The sequence below is a fragment of the Daphnia pulicaria genome, chromosome 7 (assembly GCF_021234035.1).
Source record: "Daphnia pulicaria isolate SC F1-1A chromosome 7, SC_F0-13Bv2, whole genome shotgun sequence".
NCBI classification, from domain to species: Eukaryota; Metazoa; Arthropoda; class Branchiopoda; order Diplostraca; family Daphniidae; genus Daphnia; species Daphnia pulicaria.
Genome location: NC_060919.1, coordinates 3667437 through 3688299, shown reverse-complemented (window position 1 = coordinate 3688299; position 20863 = coordinate 3667437). Strand labels below are relative to the sequence as shown.

Below are 20863 nucleotides of genomic sequence, written 5' to 3'. Positions count from 1 at the left end.
GACTCGGCTTCCAACGATGAAACTGCGTGGAAAGACCCAGAGAATTTCCGACCTGAACGTCATTTGGATGAAAATGGGAAGCTGATAAAAAACGAAAATCTCATTCCTTTTGGCCTAGGTAATCGCAAAAAGTAAATTTTATTTTTGTTTGTGTAACAGATTATTCATTTCTCAACTATATTGTAATACAGGGAGACGAGTTTGTTTGGGCGAACCATTGGCTCGGAATACAATATTTCTTTTCGTGGCTTCCCTCGTAAAATCATTTGCATTCAAATCTGTCCCCAACGAACCGCTTCCGACGTTGGAACCCAATGCCGCAATTTTATTGAGTCCGAAACCGTTTTTTGCCACCGCAATTCCACGAGTCTATTCATTGTAGGGTATTGTTTTTTTTTTAAATAACTTATATAATAAATATGTGACAATGCACATTCACTGGAAGACAAAATGCAATATTTTAGAAGGGTGGATACTGGGTAGACGCTATTGCGGTTTTAGTTACAAAAAACACTTGGCATATCAGTCAAATATCTAGAATTAAATTAAATTTCCAACGTTTTTTAAAGGTTCATCACATAAAGTTTTATCTTTCAATTGGAATAGCAAAGTAAAAATAGTGTGAATCGATTTAATTCGCAGTAAGATGTGCACTCATAATCGCACATCGGATCAAGCAATCAGCATCTGACCAAAATTACCAGTGTTTGATTTCTTGCCAACCCTACTTCGTAATATTCTTACTATGTGTATGTCTCTGGTATGATATATTGACATGTTAGTCTTCTGTGTATGTTATCATATATGGTATTTCATTATTGCATGATCTTTTTTCGATTCCCCTACACCCTTAAGGCCTTAACCTGCCTTAACTTAAAAGCAAGGCTAGTTGTCAACATTTTTAATAGATGGCGAAATAATCGACTATTTTCTAATTCGTAAAATGGCAACTTGGGGGTTTCATTTTTTTGGATTGCCTTTCCATGCCTTCTTCTTTGTTTTTCTAATAACAGTTTCTCAATTATTGCGCTTAGCCACACCACAGTCACATCTCGGTTTCTTTTCCCATTCATGATTATCTCCTTTCGCGTTAGTGGCTAATCCACATTATCCAAACTGACGGTAGCATGTGACTAATCCACATTATCCAAACTGACGGTAGCATGTGACATTCGATGCAAATTTCTAAACATTTGAGTTGAAGTCAAAAAGAAAAAATAGACAATCCATAAGTATTTTAGCGCTTTCAGAACGAAAATATTTATGGTCTTACTTTGATTGAATTGAAATTTTTATTAAATAATAGGTTTAGATACAGACATTTCAGTGGTTTGAATCAACTTTCAATTTAGTACTGGGGCTGAACTGCGGGGGCTTTGTAGACCGGAGTGGCGGTGTAAGCCGGGGCCGGGGCAGAGTATGTGGGAGCGGTGACGGTGTAGGTGGGACCCTTTTTGGCCGGGGCAGTGTATGTGGGAGCGGTGTAAGTGGGAGCAGTGGGCTTGTAAGCAGGAGCGGAGTAGGTGGGAGCGGTGGGCTTGTAAGCAGGAGCGGAGTAGGTGGTAGCTTTGTAGTTGGATGCGACGTATTCGGGGTACTTGGCTTCACCGGTGTACTTGACGTCGGCGACATATCCGTAGCTGTCGGCCTTGTAGGTGACAATTTGGGTGCGGCCGTCGGGAAGAACGACACGGTATGATCCGGTTACGACATTGCCGTCGCTCTTCTCAGAGTGTTCGTAGTCGTTGTAGTAATCATTGACGGCCCAGCTGAAGTCGTAAGGTTGGGGAGTCTTCAAAAAATATTCATTTGCAAAAGTTAATTTCCATGTTTCTTTAATTGATTGATGGAATGAGACTCACCTCGTATTTGGCTTCATATGTAGATTTGTATGCCGGAGCTTCGTACTTGGGAGCGTATTCGGCTGACCTGTAAGAATCGGCAGCAGCGACAGCGAGAAGAGCGGCGAGGATGAAGAACTAATAAAATAGGAAAAATGTTATGTCCTGTACAAGCTAATGCGTTTTAGGAGACTACGTTTAAAATATTTCTTACTTTCATTTTGGAGTAGTTGTAAACTTGCTGAAAACAGTTGGTAAACTGATAATTTCTATCTGATCTGTTCACGTTTTTATACAAAATTTGAGAGTACATTCCGACTGATACGTTGGAATTTGGCAATTAGCCGAAATAATGCATTCAGCGAAAGTGATTGGTAGAGGTTATGCAAGTAATAAGTAGTCAAGGTAAAAGAAAATTTAAATGCACCCCGCCCATTTACTCATATCAAGGGGAAAGTTAGATGAACATTGGACAACCGGTAACAGATTGGTACCCATTTTTGAATCATAACTTGAATATGGAAAGAAACCGTTGCTCGACTTTTTGAGGAACTTGAATTTGGTTAATGACCTACTTAAACTGTCACAAATTTATTGACGTTCTTTTTTATCCTCGTTTAGAAAGCATTGCGGGAATTCCCCCTGTCTTTTTTTTCCATAGGCTACCTTTTAATTGTTCAGACCAATTTACCATCGTCTGATAATCAAAAACGTTGGTTCGCAGAACTGGTTCAATCGATTGGTGTAGATTTCACAGCGCACAATTTTTAGTTGTGTGGTGTTGTTCACAGCCAGTAAATCACAGCCAGCACAGCACAAGAATAATTGAATTTGTTAAACAAGAGAATTTATTGAAATAAGCTGAACCTGGAAGGAAGGTATTGTGGAGTGGTATTCGACTTGGGTACACGGCTTACACGCTCCCACTCGCTCCCGATCGTACCTCATTATTGACTACGAACTGAGCCTCAACTTTATCTCTATTAATTATTATCGTGTTAATCATAATCGTTTTTCAGTAAAAAAAAAACGGGTTGAATTAGGATTTCCGGAGTTTCTGGAATCTCATTTGAGTTCAATTATTGTGTGTGGCAACGCTGCTAGCCTCGTTTCTCTTCCCCCTTTCCCGCCTTTGTTCATGTTCGTAGGGGAGACCGGGGCTGTGTGGGACATGGGGCTACATGGGACATCGCAGTTTTGAGCATGTTCCCGTAATTTTTTTTAAATAATTTTTTTACCCAACATGGGGCATGGTAAATACTCAAATATAGTAAAAAAATTATTTAAAAAAAATTACGGGAACATGCTCAAAACTGCGATGTCCCATGTAGCCCCATGTCCCACACAGCCCCGGTCTCCCCTACTTCGTAGGCACATTGGGACGAAAATTCAGACAGAAATATAACGAGGATAGAATTACTGCGTCATCGAAATCTAATTTCGTTTAGGGTTATTATTTCTTTATTTATTAGTTTTTTGTGCTGTGATACTGAATTGTTGCTAATAATTACCGGTCAAAAAATTGGATTCGAAATATTCTCATTAGATTCACTATTCGGAATGTTGTGTTTTTTTTTCATATCCTAGAATTTTTTATCTCTAACTTTGTTTTTTTTCTTCATACATATACTTGAGTCAATCTAGAGGTAACTAAATTGTGTGGTAATTTTTTTGAACTACAGTCAGCGTGTAAGTTTTGGTTTTTATAGGTCTAAATCACCAGCTAATTTAGGTTTATGCATCATTCTGAATTTGAAAGAACCCTAATGTAATTGCTAATACTCTTTGTCATAGTTTGGATTGTTGACTCACAGAGACTTCAGATCTAAAAGCTGACATTTTAACGGGATTGTCAATAGCCATCAGTGCTTGGAACTGTTTCATATCACAGAATCATAATTTATTCTTCACTTCATTTTTGCTCAATTTTTTGTGCGCTTTGTTCATCTTATTCAACTCAGATGTTGTGGATCTGAAAGTTGATGTATCTAAATTCTTACTTTTATTTTTTTATGTGTTCAGTTTTGTCTAATTTGGTCGGAGAAAGTATTCACCTACAAACCATACCAGAATGTCAAATCAAGATGATCATGGACGTTCACGAGGCCGGTCACGTGGTTTACGTGGAGAATTTGATCCGGACGAATCCGTTCGAAGACCAAGAGAACATGGAACAGCCCCATATACAACTCACCCATCTGCTCATGTATGTTAAATTTTTTCTCAATGGTCAACTATAAATTAATGGCCTTTCTAACTGCAGCATGCGGGGCGAGCCGGAAGCCGTGAACACATTTTAGAAGAACCAGAAAGTAAACCTTTGTCGTGCTCGGGTTCAGGAGGTCGAGCTGTGCCAAGTCGTGAAGCTCCACATGAACAATCTGGGGCTCCATATGGTAGGGCATCCTTTCATGGAGGGGCTGCTCCTCTGGCTTGGGCTTCAAGTGGAGAAGGAACAACTTTTGGTGGCCGTGGAACCAGTCGTTTTCGCGAGCAGAAGAAAGCAATGATGGTCACTCGACCTTCGGCCGACTTCAGTAAATTGGGTAAATTAAAGAAACTGTCATTATTAAACCTTTTTTGTTTGTTCTTGGCGTGAATTTGAATAGTATTTTTCAAGTTTTTTTTTTTTGGTTATTGTCATTCATGTGTTGTAACCATCAGGGCGAACTGGCACGGAACTTCCTGTGACTTCAAACTATTTTGAACTTATGAAGCGCCCTGATATGCACCTGCTTATCTAAACGCATTTCAGATAACTCGGATGTTGCTATTCATTTACGATTAGTCGGAGAAATTCACAAGGATGACGCTGCTTATACAACAGTAAGTGGTGCATTGTCTTAGAATGATTGGGTTTATTTTATTTACATACTATTTATTAGGTTATGAATATTATATTGAGACGTTGTCTTGGCATAATCTAACTCTTTGGAAACGGGATTACTATGATCCGGCAGCTGCCACAGAAATTCCAGTAAGTTATTTGTTGTCATTTCAAATATTTATAAATTAAATGTAATAAAACATTTCTTGTGTAGCAACATTTTCTGAAAATTTGGCTTGGTATGTCACTACTATACGCCACCACGAAGAAGGGTTTTTGTTGAGTTGAAATCATTCATCGTTTTTTGCGTCGAGATTCTGCTTTGGATGTGATGCAAAAAATTCGCCAGAATGGTGGTGATTTTCAGGTGATTTCTGTCTCAGTTGTGTTCGTGTTACGTTTTCAATGACAAACATTATCCAACTAACATTATTTAGGCAATGTGCTCTGCAGAGCAGGTGGGAATCGTTGTCATCGTTGACTCACTAAAACAAGAGAACTTACTGAATCGATGACATTGACTACACGAAAAATGTGAACTCAACTTTTCATCTACAAAAGGAAGATCGTGATATTTCATACTTGGAATATTACAAGACTCGTTACAACAACGAAATGAGACAACCCTCACAGCCTTTGTTGGTGTCCTTTGTCGCCCCACTCGTCGTGACGCCAATCGAGGTGATGATCAACCGATCTTTCTTGTTCCTGAGCTCTGTGGGATGACTGGCCTTACAGATGACCAAAAGTAAAAATTGATTAATGTGAATGTTTTTTTTTTGTAAGTAAACTTTTTTTTTTTTAAGAAAAAACTTTACCCTCATGAAAGATGTTGGGAACATCACACGCGTAATGCCAGACAAGCGTGTTTAGAGCCTAATGAGGTTTCGCAAACGATTGGCGGACAACCCAGAAATGAGTTTCATATACGGATCATTTTAAGCAATCTACAATAACCTGATTTTTAGATTCAAAGAGAACTCAATATAGCTGGGGATTGAATTTTGCTGGCGATATAGTACGGATAAACGCGCTTGTAATTCCTCCTCAAACGATTCAACAGGGCGGTAATAGTTTTCAAACCCCGGATGGAGAGTGGAGAATGGAGTCGAAATATTCAACGTTGGTTTTAATTAACAATTTCATTGTAAATTTTAACATGACATTAACATAACACATTTGATCAAGACTTTCATTAATTATTATTAGGGTCCAAAATGTGTATATCGGTGGAACTCCGTGATTGGGCTTTGTTCACCCCATCTTCCATGACGCAAGAAGTAAGACCTTTCATCTAAATGGCCCAAAATGTGAAAATGTTGGACGTGGACAAGGATTTGATATCCCAGATCCTGTTGTGTAAGTTTTATTTTTGTCAGTTGTTCTCCTATGAACGTTTGAACGTTTTCGAAATGAACTGAAATGCCTCGTTATGACAGTTCTCAGATGGAAATGGATCGTACGTCAAATTACGAATGTCGCCTAAAAGGATTTAGTCTATTACTACGAAAAGAGCTCGTGCTGACACGTATTCTTCAATTAAGAAGCTGACATTGCAGAATTTGGTATTCCTTCACAGGTATTGCTTTTTTTTTTGTTAATTACAATGAGTAAAGCTATATTCTGAATAACAATACTTTCAATAATTTGAACAGATAATTACCAAGCGGAACCTAAAGGGACAAACGGGATAACTCATGTCGATTGCTACAAAAGTCATGATCCAGATTGCATCCAAGTTAGGAGAAGAACTTTGGAGAGTCTTGGTTCCTAACACTGTAACTGAAAATAATGTTTTTTTTGTGTTTTTTTTTTTTTTTTTTCAATTTCACTTTTTCATTACTGTTATTTATTTACAGCACATCGCTTTCAAGATCTCACGGAAATTCGTCTGCATTGCATAAGGACAAGACGCTGATAATGGTTTACGGCTTCCAGTTTTCCAGCTACCGCCATGTTTTAGTCTTTTAGCTGCCATCAGTATATTGTATTTCTCAAAGTTTCAATCCTTGACAAAAAATGTCCTAGGACCAGGTAAAATTCCATTAGAAGTATTTTTGGCTTAAAATGTATTAGATTGTGTTACGTTTTTACAGATGATTTAAGTCTTTATCACAGTGGCATGGTATAGGATGACAGTGGACCTTGTTCGCCGATGAAGAACAACGTGCGTCGAAGCCGTGAATTTCTGGTGGTTAGCCTATTCCATGGTAATTGATTGGTACAAATGCTATCCATCGGGATTTAAATTCGAATTCTCATTTAATTTTTTTTTTAAATTGGAAAGAGGGTAAGAGTATTACACTTTGAGCTGCATGGTCATTATAATTTATTTATTATCTTATCCCTTTTTTAGGAAACAAAAAGGTTTTCCATTCTGGGTTTACTATCTCTCAAAACATGGGAGTAGCTCAGTTTTTCTTTCGATTGCCACGTTTGTGTCTCGTGTACGAATCCAGTTTACGGCGTAATTTTTAATTCAGTTGGAAGAGCAGTTTTTCTTGTGAGTTATGTCAGATATTACGTGGCTGAAAATAATTACGAATGTAGGCCTAGTTACATAGTAATCAGAATTCCCTGTGGATTTTGTTATCAGTAGAGATAGTTTACAGTCACGAAATCAATTCTAGTTTAGTTTTCCACTGGTTACATACTTCAGATGAAATTATATATTTTTTTTTTTCAACTCAACCGCGTTCCTTCCTCCTCAACAGTAACTTCCTCTATCTTCTGTCTTTTACCAATTCTTTTACCCATTCCTTCGATGCAACACTTTATCTAGAATTCAAGTGTTCTGAATCTATTTCCACTAGAACAGTTGAGTTCAGGTTTCTAATAAATCTGTCCTCAAGGGGAATGCTGTGTACACCTTCAACTATGTTAGCTATTGGGCATCAGCTATCGGCATCAGTTTCAGTTCCAATGCTATGTTTTGTTTTTTTCAATCTCAAGTATTTCCCCTCTTTACCTGAAGTGAATAGTTATCAGCTAAGTATCCAAGTGCAGGCGCTTTATATTTCATTGTAGAATCTCGTTCAATTCAGGGTCTTACCCTTCGGTGCTCTTGACTGTTAATTGTTTTTTTTAACATGCTAAATTGCTAATCAGTTTCTCACTAGTTGTTAGGTTTTCCCCTTTGACGACTTTAATCAAAATTTTTATTTTGTCGAAAGCAGGAACCCCTATTTTCAACAACATGTTGGGTTTCAGGGTGAAACTTGTATTACCGTTTTCTCGGAATGAACTGTCATACACGGCCAGGTGGGAGTCTTCTGTTTGGACATTTAGTGCCACCAACTGGCGTACAGAAGGCAATGCCGAGACCGCATTAAGTTGCTCGAAAACGGACGGTTTGTGCCGTGATAAATCTTAATCAATTGGTCTTTGGTAATCTTCCGGAATAGATCGAGAATAGTATTTTGGGAACCTCTGAATAACCGGTCGAGCATAAATTAAACAAAATCCCTTATAACAGAAAAATCTAGAGCCATGTATTAGTCTGCCGCAGACTAAAATTGACGCCGGAAATGGTGTCAAACGAAGATCCGGTGGAGGAATAGAAACTCGAAATAGGAGTCCTTTCTTTGTTGCAAGCGAATCAGCACGAAAGCTCTGGAACCAGAAGAGCGATGTCGGAGTTGAACGAAGAACGTCCACCACCTGAAGTCGATCCAGCTGAGGCGAAGTTGGACAGTTCTTATCTGGCGGAACAGCCATCAGAGGCTCAAACCGAGATTACCGATGATCACCGAGGATTTCGTCCACTTGCGAAAGCTTCCCTAAATAACGGTAATGAGAAAAGAAATGATGGTAATGAATTTTTTCAAGTAGGATTAACATTCAGATGAAGTCTGAGCTTCTTCGTTGCAGTCCAATGTTCTTATGGATTCGTTGAAGCCAGACAGTGATTTTTTGTGTGTTTTAACCAATTTAACAGGATGTAGAAGTAAAAAGGGCCTGAAAATGCAGACAAGGGAAAGGATATTGTAAATGTGGGAATTTTAACATCTATTGCCACCAGGTGGTGATCGACAAAGAAGCCAGAACCCACAAGATAGCGTAGGATGAGCGAGAATAGATGAGGCTGTTAACCTTTTATTTGCTTGATAGACGTTGAACCTGTCCGTACCTACATTACGACTAATCAGACTGAAAATGACTGTCTTTTTCTTCAAAGTGCAGTTGCTTTGTCCATAGGTACTCAACTCATTGGCGAAAGCAATAAATGTAACGCTTACATTGAAAAAGAAACCGCACGGGTTTTCCCAGTTTTTCCACGGTTTGACGACCAGAAGTTAGAAGAAAGGAAACGGTGTATAGCGGGATAGAATAAACCAATCTGACGTTTTTACGATCGTCTGTGCGCCTCATTTTGCGCTTTGTTAAATGATAACACATTTTGAAAAGAAAGGAGAAAATAATCTTTTGCAATTCGCACATACAAGCTGTCAAGCTGACTTTCTAAGTGCGATCTGGAAGTATAAAAGCAACCTGTTGAGACCATCATAAGCACAGTTGCAAAACATTCTCTTCTCCGACTAGTATCAATATTTAACAGAATGGTAAAGCAAACTGTCTTATCTTATTTTATTTATAGGCTAATCTTGAATATCTTTGTTTTTCAGATTGTGAATACCTTCAAATGTATTGTGTTGTTGGGTCTGATGCTAAACCAACATGGAACTGAAGCACAACGTAAGTATTTCGATAACATTACACATACAACATGAAGTTAACAAATATTTGTTTCACTTTTGCTTTCAAAAAAAAAAAATTCTTGTCTCGTTTATTAGGCGGTGGTTACGCAGCTCCTCCTCAACCATCTCCTTCTTCCGGGTCAAATTATGGTGGTTCGAATACTGGAACTCATTCAGGAGCTGGTCCATCTCACCAGCAACATTCGCAATCTGCTTCGCCCTACCAACAACAAGCCCCAGTCGCTCCTCCAACCTATCAACAACCTGCTCCGTCTCACCAGCAGCAGGCCCATTCGGCTCCTTCTTATCAGCAACAAGCTCCAGCAACTTCATCGTACCAGCAGCAAGCACCATCGGCTCCATCCTACCAACAATCTGCTTCATCTCACCAACATCAACATCATGCTCCAGCGGCTCAGTCATACCCGCAACAAGCTTCCTCTTCACCATCATACCAGCCACAGGCCCCTGTAGCCTCAGTCCCGTCTTATCAACAGCAACAGCAGACTCCAGTCGCTCCTTCGTACCAACAACCTGCTCCAGCAGCCCCGACTTACCAACAGCCGGCCCAAGCGGCTCCATCCTACCAACAGCAACAGACCCCATCGGCCCCATCTTATCAGCAACAATCGGCTCCAGCGGCTCCATCGTATCAACAGCAGCAGGCTCCAGCTGCCTCTTCCTACGGCGGGGCTTCTCCACAGGCCGGAGGAGCTTACTAGAAAAATGAAGAACATTTTACATTTCCAGTTAAACTTTAGATCTTTATCCTCTTTAGCATCTTAAATGTAAGCTATAAGATTTGTTGAAATGATACTTCCAGAAATTATATAGAGAATATATTGACTTACAGTAAGTGATGACTTTTCATTCCCTTTACTGTCCAGCGATATGGAAAACTGAACAAAGTTAAAGGAAGGAAATTATGTAACAAATCTTCGCATTTCTTTTATTGGCTAATTTTTAAAGTTTGTCGAGCGCGGGTGAGAAAGCCACTTTGATCGTTTTTGAGCGATTTGGATTTTGAATGGGCTCCATTTTTATGTTTCTGTCGATTTCCTCGAGATGGCAGTATAAATAAAAATGTCGTCTGCTTTCATTTTGTTTACTAGTTTAAAAAAAAATGAGACGAAATTTGAATGGTAACTTTTGAAATTCAGCTGAACTGCTGAAGGATGGTATTTAAAAATGGTAAAATACAGGTTGAAATGAACAACAAGTAAAGTTAAAGTTTTGCTATGTTTACAATCTGGAAAGCAATTATGTTGAAATGTGAAAGCATGGTGTAAACAGAAAATTTTCTATTTACTCTCTGCTTTTAGAGGTTAAAATTGAAACATTTTTGTATTCAGGTATCATTCAACCACCTTCATTGTGAAACAAACAGGTTGTTTGTTGGCAAATCAATCCAGTGCTGTTCCTGCAGGAAAATACAATTGTTTTTATTAGAAAACATGGTAGGTAAACATAACATTTTCATATATTCATGCAAGTTTATTTTTAAGCTGTTTAGTGTTAAGCTGTTTTGCTTGCAATTTTAAACATTCTAATTTTCTTGGAGGCAAGTGCAACTAGAGAATTTTATAATAAAGAGGAACTGCCAGCCATACCTCCTTGTTACAGCCGTTTTGAAATAATTAGTCTGTTAAAACAGAGAAGCATAACACATCAATTAAAGATATTTTTGATATTTTTTGAGCTTGCTCTATGTTTGAAAGTTTGTTGTTATAGTCTGTCCACTTTCACCCACTATATGGCCACTATATCCCACAACACACACGTCAAGGAGTGTGGTTTAGAGATTTCACAATTCACACGTCATGTGAAATGGCATTTGCCACGTTTCAACTAAATTTATTTCGATACAGGATGGCTGGTTGGTCGTTGCCCAGTGGATAGAAGGAGAAAAATGGTTCAGTTTAAAAAATTTAGTTATAAGTAAATTATTGTCGCTTGTGTCCACTTGGATTTGACGATTTGCGCTGGTAGGACGATGGAGCTGCTATGGGAAATGTCCACACTTCGTTCCCTATTTATCATTTTTGTAACCAAATACCTAGTAGTTTTCTAATTTAAGCGCCATGACATTGATTAAATACGGTAATGACTTTTTCGTACGGCCCTAGGATTGCGCGTTTCTTTAGTGAAATACCGTAGATTTTGACTTTCTAAAACATTAATTTAAAAGAGAGATAGGAAGAAAACGGGTTTTACCGTGTTTTTTGTACCCCTTAGCCTACTGTTAACCAACTGTCGAAAATAAATAGTTCTCTCACAACGCCTCGAAAACCCGATTTAATAAATAAGTAATAATGCAGCAGGAATGGGACGCGTGGTAAATGTATGTACGATAGAATGTGAGGAGCTGAGGACGGGTTTTTCCAGAGCCGGGGCTGGAAGGGAAGATACTGGGTCTACCACAAAGCCACGAAGATGTATACTTTTGGTTCTCTTTTTTCCCGTTGATGAGCAGAAATAATATGTATTTACAGAATAGGAGAAAATGTCTGCTATAGTTGTACATCAAGGTGCTGCACGTTGCTGCACCAAAAGTAGACTTTCTACTACACGAGCTGACTGATATATAAACGACTTCTGTAGGCGATAAAAAGTCACAGTTGCGAATTGTTCTTCACTCCTACAGGTAGTTCAACTTAAAATGTGGAAGGTAACGAAAATCACAAACTCGCTGTCTAGTATTTTAAATGATAAGTATTGTTATTCCATGTTTTATTTTCATTCAACAGGTAACGAACTCGATCAAATGTGCGCTCGTGATTGCTTTGGTGCTTATGCAACAAGGCTCAGAAGCAACTAAAGGAAAACGTTAGTAAATTTCCTAATATGTTTATTCATTTTGACGTTGAATTTTACCAGTAACGAATAAAATTTGTTATTCATCAAATACAAAACCAGGCCATCGACAACCAGCTGCTTCACCTTCCTATCAGTCCTACCAGCAACAAGCCCCAGTAGCTCCTCCAGCCTACCAACAACCTGCTCCTTCTTATCAGCAACCTCAGCAACAAGCTCCAGCACCGTACCAACAGCAAGCCTCAGCCTCTCCATCCTACCAACAACCTCAGCCACAAGCTCCAGCACCGTACCAACAGCAAGCCTCAGCCTCTCCATCCTACCAACAACCTACTCCATCAGCCCCATCTCAGCAACAGCAGTATCCTCCAGCGGCACAGTCGTACCAGCAACAAGCTTCCCCGTCACCATCATACCAGCCACAGGCCCCAACGGCTCCAGCTCCATCATACGAACAACAGCAGACCCCTGCCGCTCCGTCTTACCAACAACCTTCTCCGGCAGCCCCAACCTACCAACAGCCGACCCAAGCAAGTCCATCCCACCAGCAACAAACCCCATCGGCCCCATCTTATCAACAACAATCGGCCCCAGCGGTTCCATCGTACCAACAACAGGCTACAGCTTCCTCTTCCTACGGTGGGGCTCAACAGCCACCGACCCCGTCTCACCAACAGCAAAATGAAATCGCTCCATCTTACCAGCCACAGCCGACTCCATTGGTTCCTTCTCACCAGCAGCAGCATTCAGCTCCTTCCTATCAACAACAGGCTCCGTCAGCTCCAACCTACCAACCACAGACTCCAACAGCTCCAGCTCCATCATATCAACAACAACAACAGCAGTCTCCAGCCGTCCCATCTTATCAACAACCTCCTTCAGCCACCCCAACTCAACAAAAGCCGACCCAAGCGGCTCCATCCTACCAGCAACAGCAAGTTGCTCCTCCAGCCTATCAGCAGCAGCAAGCTCCAGCGGCTCCATCCGGTCTATTTTATCAGGAGCAACAGTCGTCAGCGGCCCCATCGTATCAGCAACAGGTCGGCCAAGCAGTTTCTTCCAACCAGCAACAACTGGCTCCCGTCCCCTCCTTCTATGGCCCTTCTTCTCTGTTTGTCTAAGTTCGAATGCTAAATATTTTGACAACATTTAGCTAATGTTGGGAGAAGATTCAATTTTATTCATTCTAGGTGGCTGTGCTATGTGAGAATTTTGTTATTTGCAGAGTTATATGATTCGCAATTGAAAAATAGATTTTATCAATTACATACAATTACTAACTCCTGAATTCTTCTTGATTCTTCTAGTATACGTACTAGTTATTTAATTTCAACTGGTGCTCACGCTTATGGAACAACAGATATCAAAGATGGTGTTAAGTTTATTTGTCTGCTGAATGCTATCATAATTTGAAATATCATTTCGGAAATGAATCGAAATTTGAAAAAAAGATCCCGGTTCGGCGGTTCCCGGATTTGCTGAGATCACACACACCACACCAAGAGTTTTTTTTATTTGGCAATGTCACATATGAAAGTTAAGTTCGTCTGTGTTTGTGTTGAGTGTTAAGTTGAGAGTTGAGAGTTGAGACTGTAATACTGTGATACTGTGACTGATGTGATTCAGTGATTGTGATTGTTTGAGTTTGAGTCTCTACTAGTTATGGAACAACAGATGTTGAAGATGGTATTAAGTTTATTCATCTGCTTATGTAATCATAGTTTGAAATATGGAAATATCATTTCGGAAACGAATCGAAATTTGAAGAACGACTTGTCTCGGGCTCTTGGCGACATCACCAAGGTTTCAAACAGACTTCGACTATTCAAATTTATTTATTATGATTATTAGTGACTATTCAAAACCACTTTCAGTATCCCCTACCTAATAACCCGGAACTTGAGGTAACTGAATTGATGACCTTTAGTACTTTAGTCTAAATTTCATGGTCCTTCATGGGTTGGGTTCTTCATGGTTTGTTTTATTGGGCATCATATCCCCACAACTATGTTGTCATTTGGACATTTGCTAAATTGATTTAAGAAAACAATTGGAATAGCATTTACACAGTATGTTTAACATAACATTTTTGCAGCTTTTGAGAACTTATTGACCAATAAAAGAGGTTTCTAACAAGGCTTAACTGTGTGCACATCGTGAAATGAATATGGATTGATCATGTGTTTGAAATTTAGATAAGGTTGCAGAGGAATATTTTCAAAAACGCCAACTGTCCTTCAAACGATTCGAAATAGAAATATTTATTCATTCACCGAAGAAACGAGTCAAATTACTCAAATGTCAATTGGTTTAAAGTGAGTAAAGTTAATAATAACCATAACCATAGCCATAACCATAACCATTTGGTATTCATTTTGATATTGGTTGTTTGTAGACTCATCCCCCAGCGACGTCAAAATGCAGAAGGAAAGGCCAGTTTGCATGTCTTTCATAATCGAAGGTCACGGAGATCATTACGTAAAACGTGCCATGCAGTGGTGTAGAGGTTGGGTGAGAACGGAATGTGTTCATAACCATTTGGTATTCAATTTGACATTGGTTTTTGTAGACCCATCCCCCAACAACGTCAAATGCAGAAGGAAAAGCCAATCGAAGGTCATGGAGATCATTATGTAAAACGCGTCATGCAGTGGTGTAGAGGTTGGGTGAGAACGAGACGTGTTACTTCATCATCAATTTGGTACAATAGCCGCAAGGCTTAAAAGGTGGGTCAGGGTGAGAAAAAGTCGTATAAAAGGAGAGAGAAAAGGCGACAGATCAGATCAGTCGAGTGAGCATCTCCGACACGGCAACAACTGCAGCGCACTATTGGTGCCTTCATCATCGTATTACATCATTTCGCAATCATGGGTAAATATTCGTTTTTATTTCCAATCGTGAATAAATTCTAACTTGTTTCTAGTCAATAAGACACGTTAAATTAGAAAATTAATTTTCAAATTGTTAATTGTGTAGTTAACTATGGCGTTATGCAGCTGTCGGGTGTTGTATCGTTGATGGCTGCGTCGACCACAGGTGTACTGATGTCTCCTGGGTATGGTGGATACCAAGCAACAGCAGCGGAAGATTACTACACCACGTTGCCGCCTTACTACACAACGTCAATATACGCAAAACCTACTTACTACACCGAGGCCCCCAAGTAGTACACAACTAAAACTTCAGAGTAATACACGAAAACTTACTCTGCCCCGAGCTACTACACCGAAGCCACCAAGTATTACTCTGCCCCGAGAAACATCACCAAAGCGCTTGAGTATTACATTACAACCTACGCTGCTCCAGCTTACTATACTAATGATAAGTACTATTCTGTTCCTAGGTAGCTACTGTACCGAGGCTCAAGTTTATTACACCACCAAAGCTGTCGAATACTACACCGAAGCGCCCAAGTACTACAATGCAACCTACACTGCCCCAGCTCAGCACACCGAGGCACTGGAGTACTGCTACACCACCGAGGCACTGTAGTACTACACAACTACTTTCGCTACTCTGACCTACTACACCGAAGCACTACTCTGCCCCGGGTTACTACACCATTAAGGCATCTGAATATTGTACCCCAACCTACGCTTCCGCAACCTACTACAAGAAGGCTCCTAAATACTAGAGTTGAAATTTCTATTTGTTAATCATTTAAATTCGTCGGTTATCTTCTCGGTTACTAGTCACTGTGAATTGATTGTTGACCTTCAACGAGAAAATAGAAAAGACTAAAGGATAAGACTTTTATTAATACCTACCTTGTCGACATTGCGACAGGCGTTTTTATTTGTGTTGACTTCTTCAAGCCCAGTATGCTGCGTTGTGATTTGTTTGTTTCATGTTTTAGTATGACTACTTAGTTGCTTTGTATACGGACATTCTTCTGCTTCGACGATTTTTTTTTAATAGAGTAATTTGCGAAAGAAACGTATTGCGCAGAGTATACTCTAAATTTTGATCTTGAATTGTATCTTGAGCATTTTTTCGATAAGGGAATTCAATTTCAGAGGGAAAAACGGAAAATATTCCAAAGTTGTGATTGTTGGTTTCGTTAAGTCTTAAAATAATAAGCAAATGGCTGATAGATTTTATGTACAAGGAAGACTTTGAATTTGTAATAAATCTATTGTTACAATTCCTAAACAAGACTTGATATAAATTGAAAGACAATGAACAAGTTATTTATAAAAGGAATTGCTTTATTGTCCCACCTCCACCCACAATTCCACCACATTTTTCAATCATATACATACATACATACACTTGAGTTAACCTGTTTGGCTGCCACGCCATACAACCCGTAGGTTGTTCTCTACTCTCTACGCGCCATGTCTGAAGGATCCATGACCAAGGTGGGGCTTGTCATTGCTGACAAGTCACCGCATCGACAAGGGGGAACTATTGTGCATTGCCTAATAGGCTTGCCTTGCGGCAAATTTTGGGCTTGGCGACATTCCGACCCCACGGCTTGTAAACCACGAGGCCGACCAGCGCGACCCGTGCAAAGGAGCAAGGGGAGAACAAAGGCGTGGCAGACAACGGGTTAACTAACACAAACACAAATATTACCAACAACAAATGATGATCCGCGCTGACATTTTGGAGATAACGGAGATGTTTTGATGTCCATCTTATCGACGTCTTTTCTGCATTACCTGAATAAAGACAAAACAATTCTTATTAAGTTACATGCTAATAAAAGTTACTTAATACATGTAGGTATATTGATCTGTTTTTTTTGCTCAAAACTTTACAGGCGCTTGAAATTTTTGCTTAGAATTAGCTTTCAATATTAAGAACTGTACACAGAACAAAGCTCACTTGCTACTTTAATGAAAACATTTCCGGAAGTAAACCGGAAGTAACCACAGGGCCTCAACCACTGAGCTGTCGTCAAATTAAACCACATATTCGTGATCTCCATGAAATTTGGGGTCGATTAGGTGTGATTTAAACGAAATCCAAAATTTGGCCAAAATCGAGAATTTTCCTGAACTATATAGTTCAGGAAAATTTTCAAAACCGGAAGTACGAAAACGTACAAAAACAAACATGAACTTTACCACAAATTTGACGAGGATCACGAATTTGTGGTTCTTTTGTACGTCGAATGAATATTTACTGAATTATTGAATGAAATCAGAAAACCGGAAGTAGAAAAAAAACACATTATTAAAAATCTAACAAGTGAGCTTTGTTGGGGGAATAGTTATCGTCAGTTTTCACAAATAAATTTCCACACAACAGCTTCCGATAAATGTTTAAAGAGATTTGAAAGCAACTGAAAATTGACTTTTGACAGCTGACAATTATCGAAAAGCCATCTAGCGTTAGAAAAAGAAACTTCTAAGTAAAACTTGTTTTGCGCGCAAGAAGGGCCTGATTTTGGAATTATTACACAGATAGAGAGTTTAACGCAAATAGATTACTAGTAGATAATCTACGAAAATAAGTCAATTTCCCGGTACCTGGTCATAATCCCGTTGTGAGTGACTGCAGGTGTGTCACAGCAACTGAAGTGAACTAACTCGCCAGTGAAGCAGCAAAGAAGCACTGAAGCAGTGAAGCTTGATGAATGATGAGCGTACGTCTTGAAGATAAGGATGGAGCAGAACGTTGGTGGAAGTCCCTCTTCTGTCATGGACAAAATCCAGCATTCAATTGCTCAAGGATGTCCGTGAAGATCTAGCATTCTCTGTAAAAAAATGTGTTGCAATGAAAATATAAAAATTAAAAAAGCATATTCATCTTTACCTTTTCTAGGAAGCACACTGAAATGTTCATGATGAAAAACCGTTATAATGGAATTACAGCAACCAACAGCATTACTCCTCAGGTGGGATAAATTTCCTGGTGATAAAGAAATTGTCATGAAGTACTACAATGGTGTGGTGAAAGGTGATGTTGATGCTTACCTTTATCATTTGGGTGATGATTTAGTAAGGCATTTGACGTAGTCTGGTTGCTTTGGTAGCAGTAGTGGGAAAATACCTTATTTCCTTACATTTGTATTCCACTCTATGTGGGCTTCAAACAGGAGTTTTAGATTTTTGACAGCATGAGGATCTAATAGATGGAAAGTGACTGAGCGCTAAGTCAACTTGTTGGAATGACTGACAGTAGCTATGCAAGTACACATCTAAAATTTGAAGAAATAAGATGGTGTAATAGAAAAATAAGGAAACTAGGTCAAGATAAACCTACATATAAGATACGAAGTTCCATTTTGTATTGGAAATCACAGGAATATAAGTTTAAATTAGCAACGATTTGTTTTGTTTCGCCCATTCCGCCTCGTTTCACGATACGAAAACAACAATGGCGAAACTAACGACATCTAGTAATGATGTCGGTAGAACCAATATAATTTTTAAAAATTTCTTTGTATGCGACAGTATAGAACTCCAACGACAGTAGAACTTCATTTTTAAATATTATTAAAAATACCCGACAGTAGAACTCCAATACGCGACAATAGAACTCCAATAATTTGAGCTGTGACTGTGCAACCAACATAGGATTCAAAACTTATTACCAGATATCGCTAGTGTCGCCCATGTTGTTTACATCGTGAAACGAGGCGAAAAGGGAGAAACAAATTGCAACAAACTAATACTTATATTTCTGTGATTTCATATACCAAATTGAACTTCGTAACTCATGTAGGTTTATCTTGACCTTGTTTCCTTATTTTTCTATTATACCAACTTATTTCTTCAATTTAGATGCACAGCATAGGAACTGTCAGTCATTCCAACAAGTTGACTTAGCGCTCAGTCACTTTCCATCCATTAGATCCTCATGCTGTCAAAAGGCTAAAACTCCTGTTTGAAGCCCACATAGAGTGGAATACAAATGTGAGGAGATAAGGTATTTTCCCACTGCTACCAAAGCAACCACACTACGTCAAATGCCTTACTAAATCATCACCCAAATGACAAAGGTAAGCATCAATATCACCTTTCACCAAGCTACTGCAATACTTCATGATAATTTCCTTGGCGTCAGGAAATTTATCCCACCCGAGGAGTAATGCTGTTGGCTGCTGTAATTCCATTATTACGGTTTTTCATCATGAACATTTCAATGTGCTTCTTAGAAAAAGTAAAGATTAATATGCTTTTTTAATTTTAATATTTTCATTGCAACACATTTTTTTTTTTACAGATCATGCAAGATCCCCACGGACATCCTTGAGCAATTGAATGCTGGATTTTGCCCATGACAGAAGAAGGACTTCCACCAATGTTCTGCTCCATCCTTATTTTCAAGACATACGCTCATCCAGCTTCACTGCTTCAGTGCTTCTTTGCTGCTTCACTGGAGAGTTAGTTCACTTCAGTTGCTGTGACACACCTGCAGTCACTCACAACGGGATTATGACCAGGTACCGGGAAATTGACTTATTTTCGTAGATTATCTACTAGTAATCTATTTGCGTTAAACTCTCTATCTGTGTAATAATTCCAAAATCAGGCCCTTCTTGCGCGCAAAACAAGTTTTACTTAGAAGTTTCTTTTTCTAACGCTAGATGGCTTTTCGATAATTGTCAGCTGTCAAAAGTCAATTTTCAGTTGCTTTCAAATCTCTTTAAACATTTATCGGAAGCTGTTGTGTGGAAATTTATTTGTGAAAACTGACGATAACTATTCCCCCAACAAAGCTCACTTGTTAGATTTTTAATAATGTGTTTTTTTTCTACTTCCGGTTTTCTGATTTCATTCAATAATTCAGTAAATATTCATTCGACGTACAAAAGAACCACAAATTCGTGATCCTCGTCAAATTTGTGGTAAAGTTCATGTTTGTTTTTGTACGTTTTCGTACTTCCGGTTTTGAAAATTTTCCTGAACTATATAGTTCAGGAAAATTCTCGATTTTGGCCAAATTTTGGATTTCGTTTAAATCACACCTAATCGACCCCAAATTTCATGGAGATCACGAATATGTGGTTTAATTTGACGACAGCTCAGTGGTTGAGGCCCTGTGGTTACTTCCGGTTTACTTCCGGAAATGTTTTCATTAAAGTAGCAAGTGAGCTTTGTTCTGTGTACAGTTCTTAATATTGAAAGCTAATTCTAAGCAAAAATTTCAAGCGCCTGTAAAGTTTTGAGCAAAAAAAACAGATCAATATACCTACATGTATTAAGTAACTTTTATTAGCATGTAACTTAATAAGAATTGTTTTGTCTTTATTCAGGTAATGCAGAAAAGACGTCGATAAGATGGACATCAAAACATCTCCGTTATCTCCAAAATGTCAGCGCGGATCATCATTTGTTGTTGGTAATATTTGTGTTTGTGTTAGTTAACCCGTTGTCTGCCACGCCTTTGTTCTCCCCTTGCTCCTTTGCACGGGTCGCGCTGGTCGGCCTCGTGGTTTACAAGCCGTGGGGTCGGAATGTCGCCAAGCCCAAAATTTGCCGCAAGGCAAGCCTATTAGGCAATGCACAATAGTTCCCCCTTGTCGATGCGGTGACTTGTCAGCAATGACAAGCCCCACCTTGGTCATGGATCCTTCAGACATGGCGCGTAGAGAGTAGAGAACAACCTACGGGTTGTATGGCGTGGCAGCCAAACAGGTTAACTCAAGTGTATGTATGTATGTATATGATTGAAAAATGTGGTGGAATTGTGGGTGGAGGTGGGACAATAAAGCAATTCCTTTTATAAAT

At 39.1% G+C, this 20863-nt stretch overlaps 3 protein-coding genes, 3 long non-coding RNA genes and 1 pseudogene across 8 annotated transcripts in view; 5 read left to right on the top strand and 2 right to left on the bottom strand.

Moving 5' to 3' along the window:
- Positions 1–20863, top strand: part of LOC124349426 (glucose dehydrogenase [FAD, quinone]-like) — a 211430-nt gene that overhangs the window by 3262 nt on the left and 187305 nt on the right. The gene's annotated exons all lie outside the window — the stretch shown is intronic.
- On the bottom strand, positions 1274–14123 carry LOC124349984 (DNA-directed RNA polymerase II subunit rpb1-like). Of its 2 annotated transcripts, none has more exons than XR_006920335.1 (3): positions 14110–14123; positions 1863–2015; positions 1274–1792 (listed from the first exon to the last, which is right to left on the bottom strand). XR_006920335.1 is itself a non-coding variant. In XM_046800948.1 (3 exons), exons 1-3 carry the CDS (start codon positions 2059–2061, stop codon positions 1349–1351), a joined length of 567 nt encoding a protein of 188 aa, XP_046656904.1. In that variant the 5' UTR covers positions 2062–2131; the 3' UTR covers positions 1274–1348. The 2 variants fall into 2 exon arrangements, 1 of the variants encoding a protein (XP_046656904.1); XM_046800948.1 differs by lacking the exon at positions 14110–14123 and adding an exon at positions 2056–2131 and having other exon boundaries at positions 1863–1979.
- LOC124349698 lies at positions 1933–6922 on the top strand (annotated as a pseudogene).
- LOC124349815 (extensin-like) lies at positions 10832–13467 on the top strand. Its single transcript, XM_046800694.1, has 4 exons — positions 10832–11800; positions 11858–12033; positions 12113–12191; positions 12282–13467. Exons 2-4 carry the CDS (start codon positions 12025–12027, stop codon positions 13298–13300), a joined length of 1107 nt encoding a protein of 368 aa, XP_046656650.1. The 5' UTR covers positions 10832–11800; positions 11858–12024; the 3' UTR covers positions 13301–13467.
- Positions 13888–16153, top strand: LOC124350266. The gene is made up of 6 exons (XR_006920619.1): positions 13888–13982; positions 14375–14494; positions 14575–14690; positions 14749–15050; positions 15156–15456; positions 15523–16153. It is a non-coding gene; the product is annotated as an uncharacterized LOC124350266 (long non-coding RNA).
- On the bottom strand, positions 16485–18312 carry LOC124350379. The gene is made up of 4 exons (XR_006920863.1): positions 18104–18312; positions 17943–18038; positions 17657–17883; positions 16485–16843 (listed from the first exon to the last, which is right to left on the bottom strand). It is a non-coding gene; the product is annotated as an uncharacterized LOC124350379 (long non-coding RNA).
- On the top strand, positions 19176–20746 carry LOC124350409. The gene is made up of 3 exons (XR_006920915.1): positions 19176–19292; positions 19356–19575; positions 20389–20746. It is a non-coding gene; the product is annotated as an uncharacterized LOC124350409 (long non-coding RNA).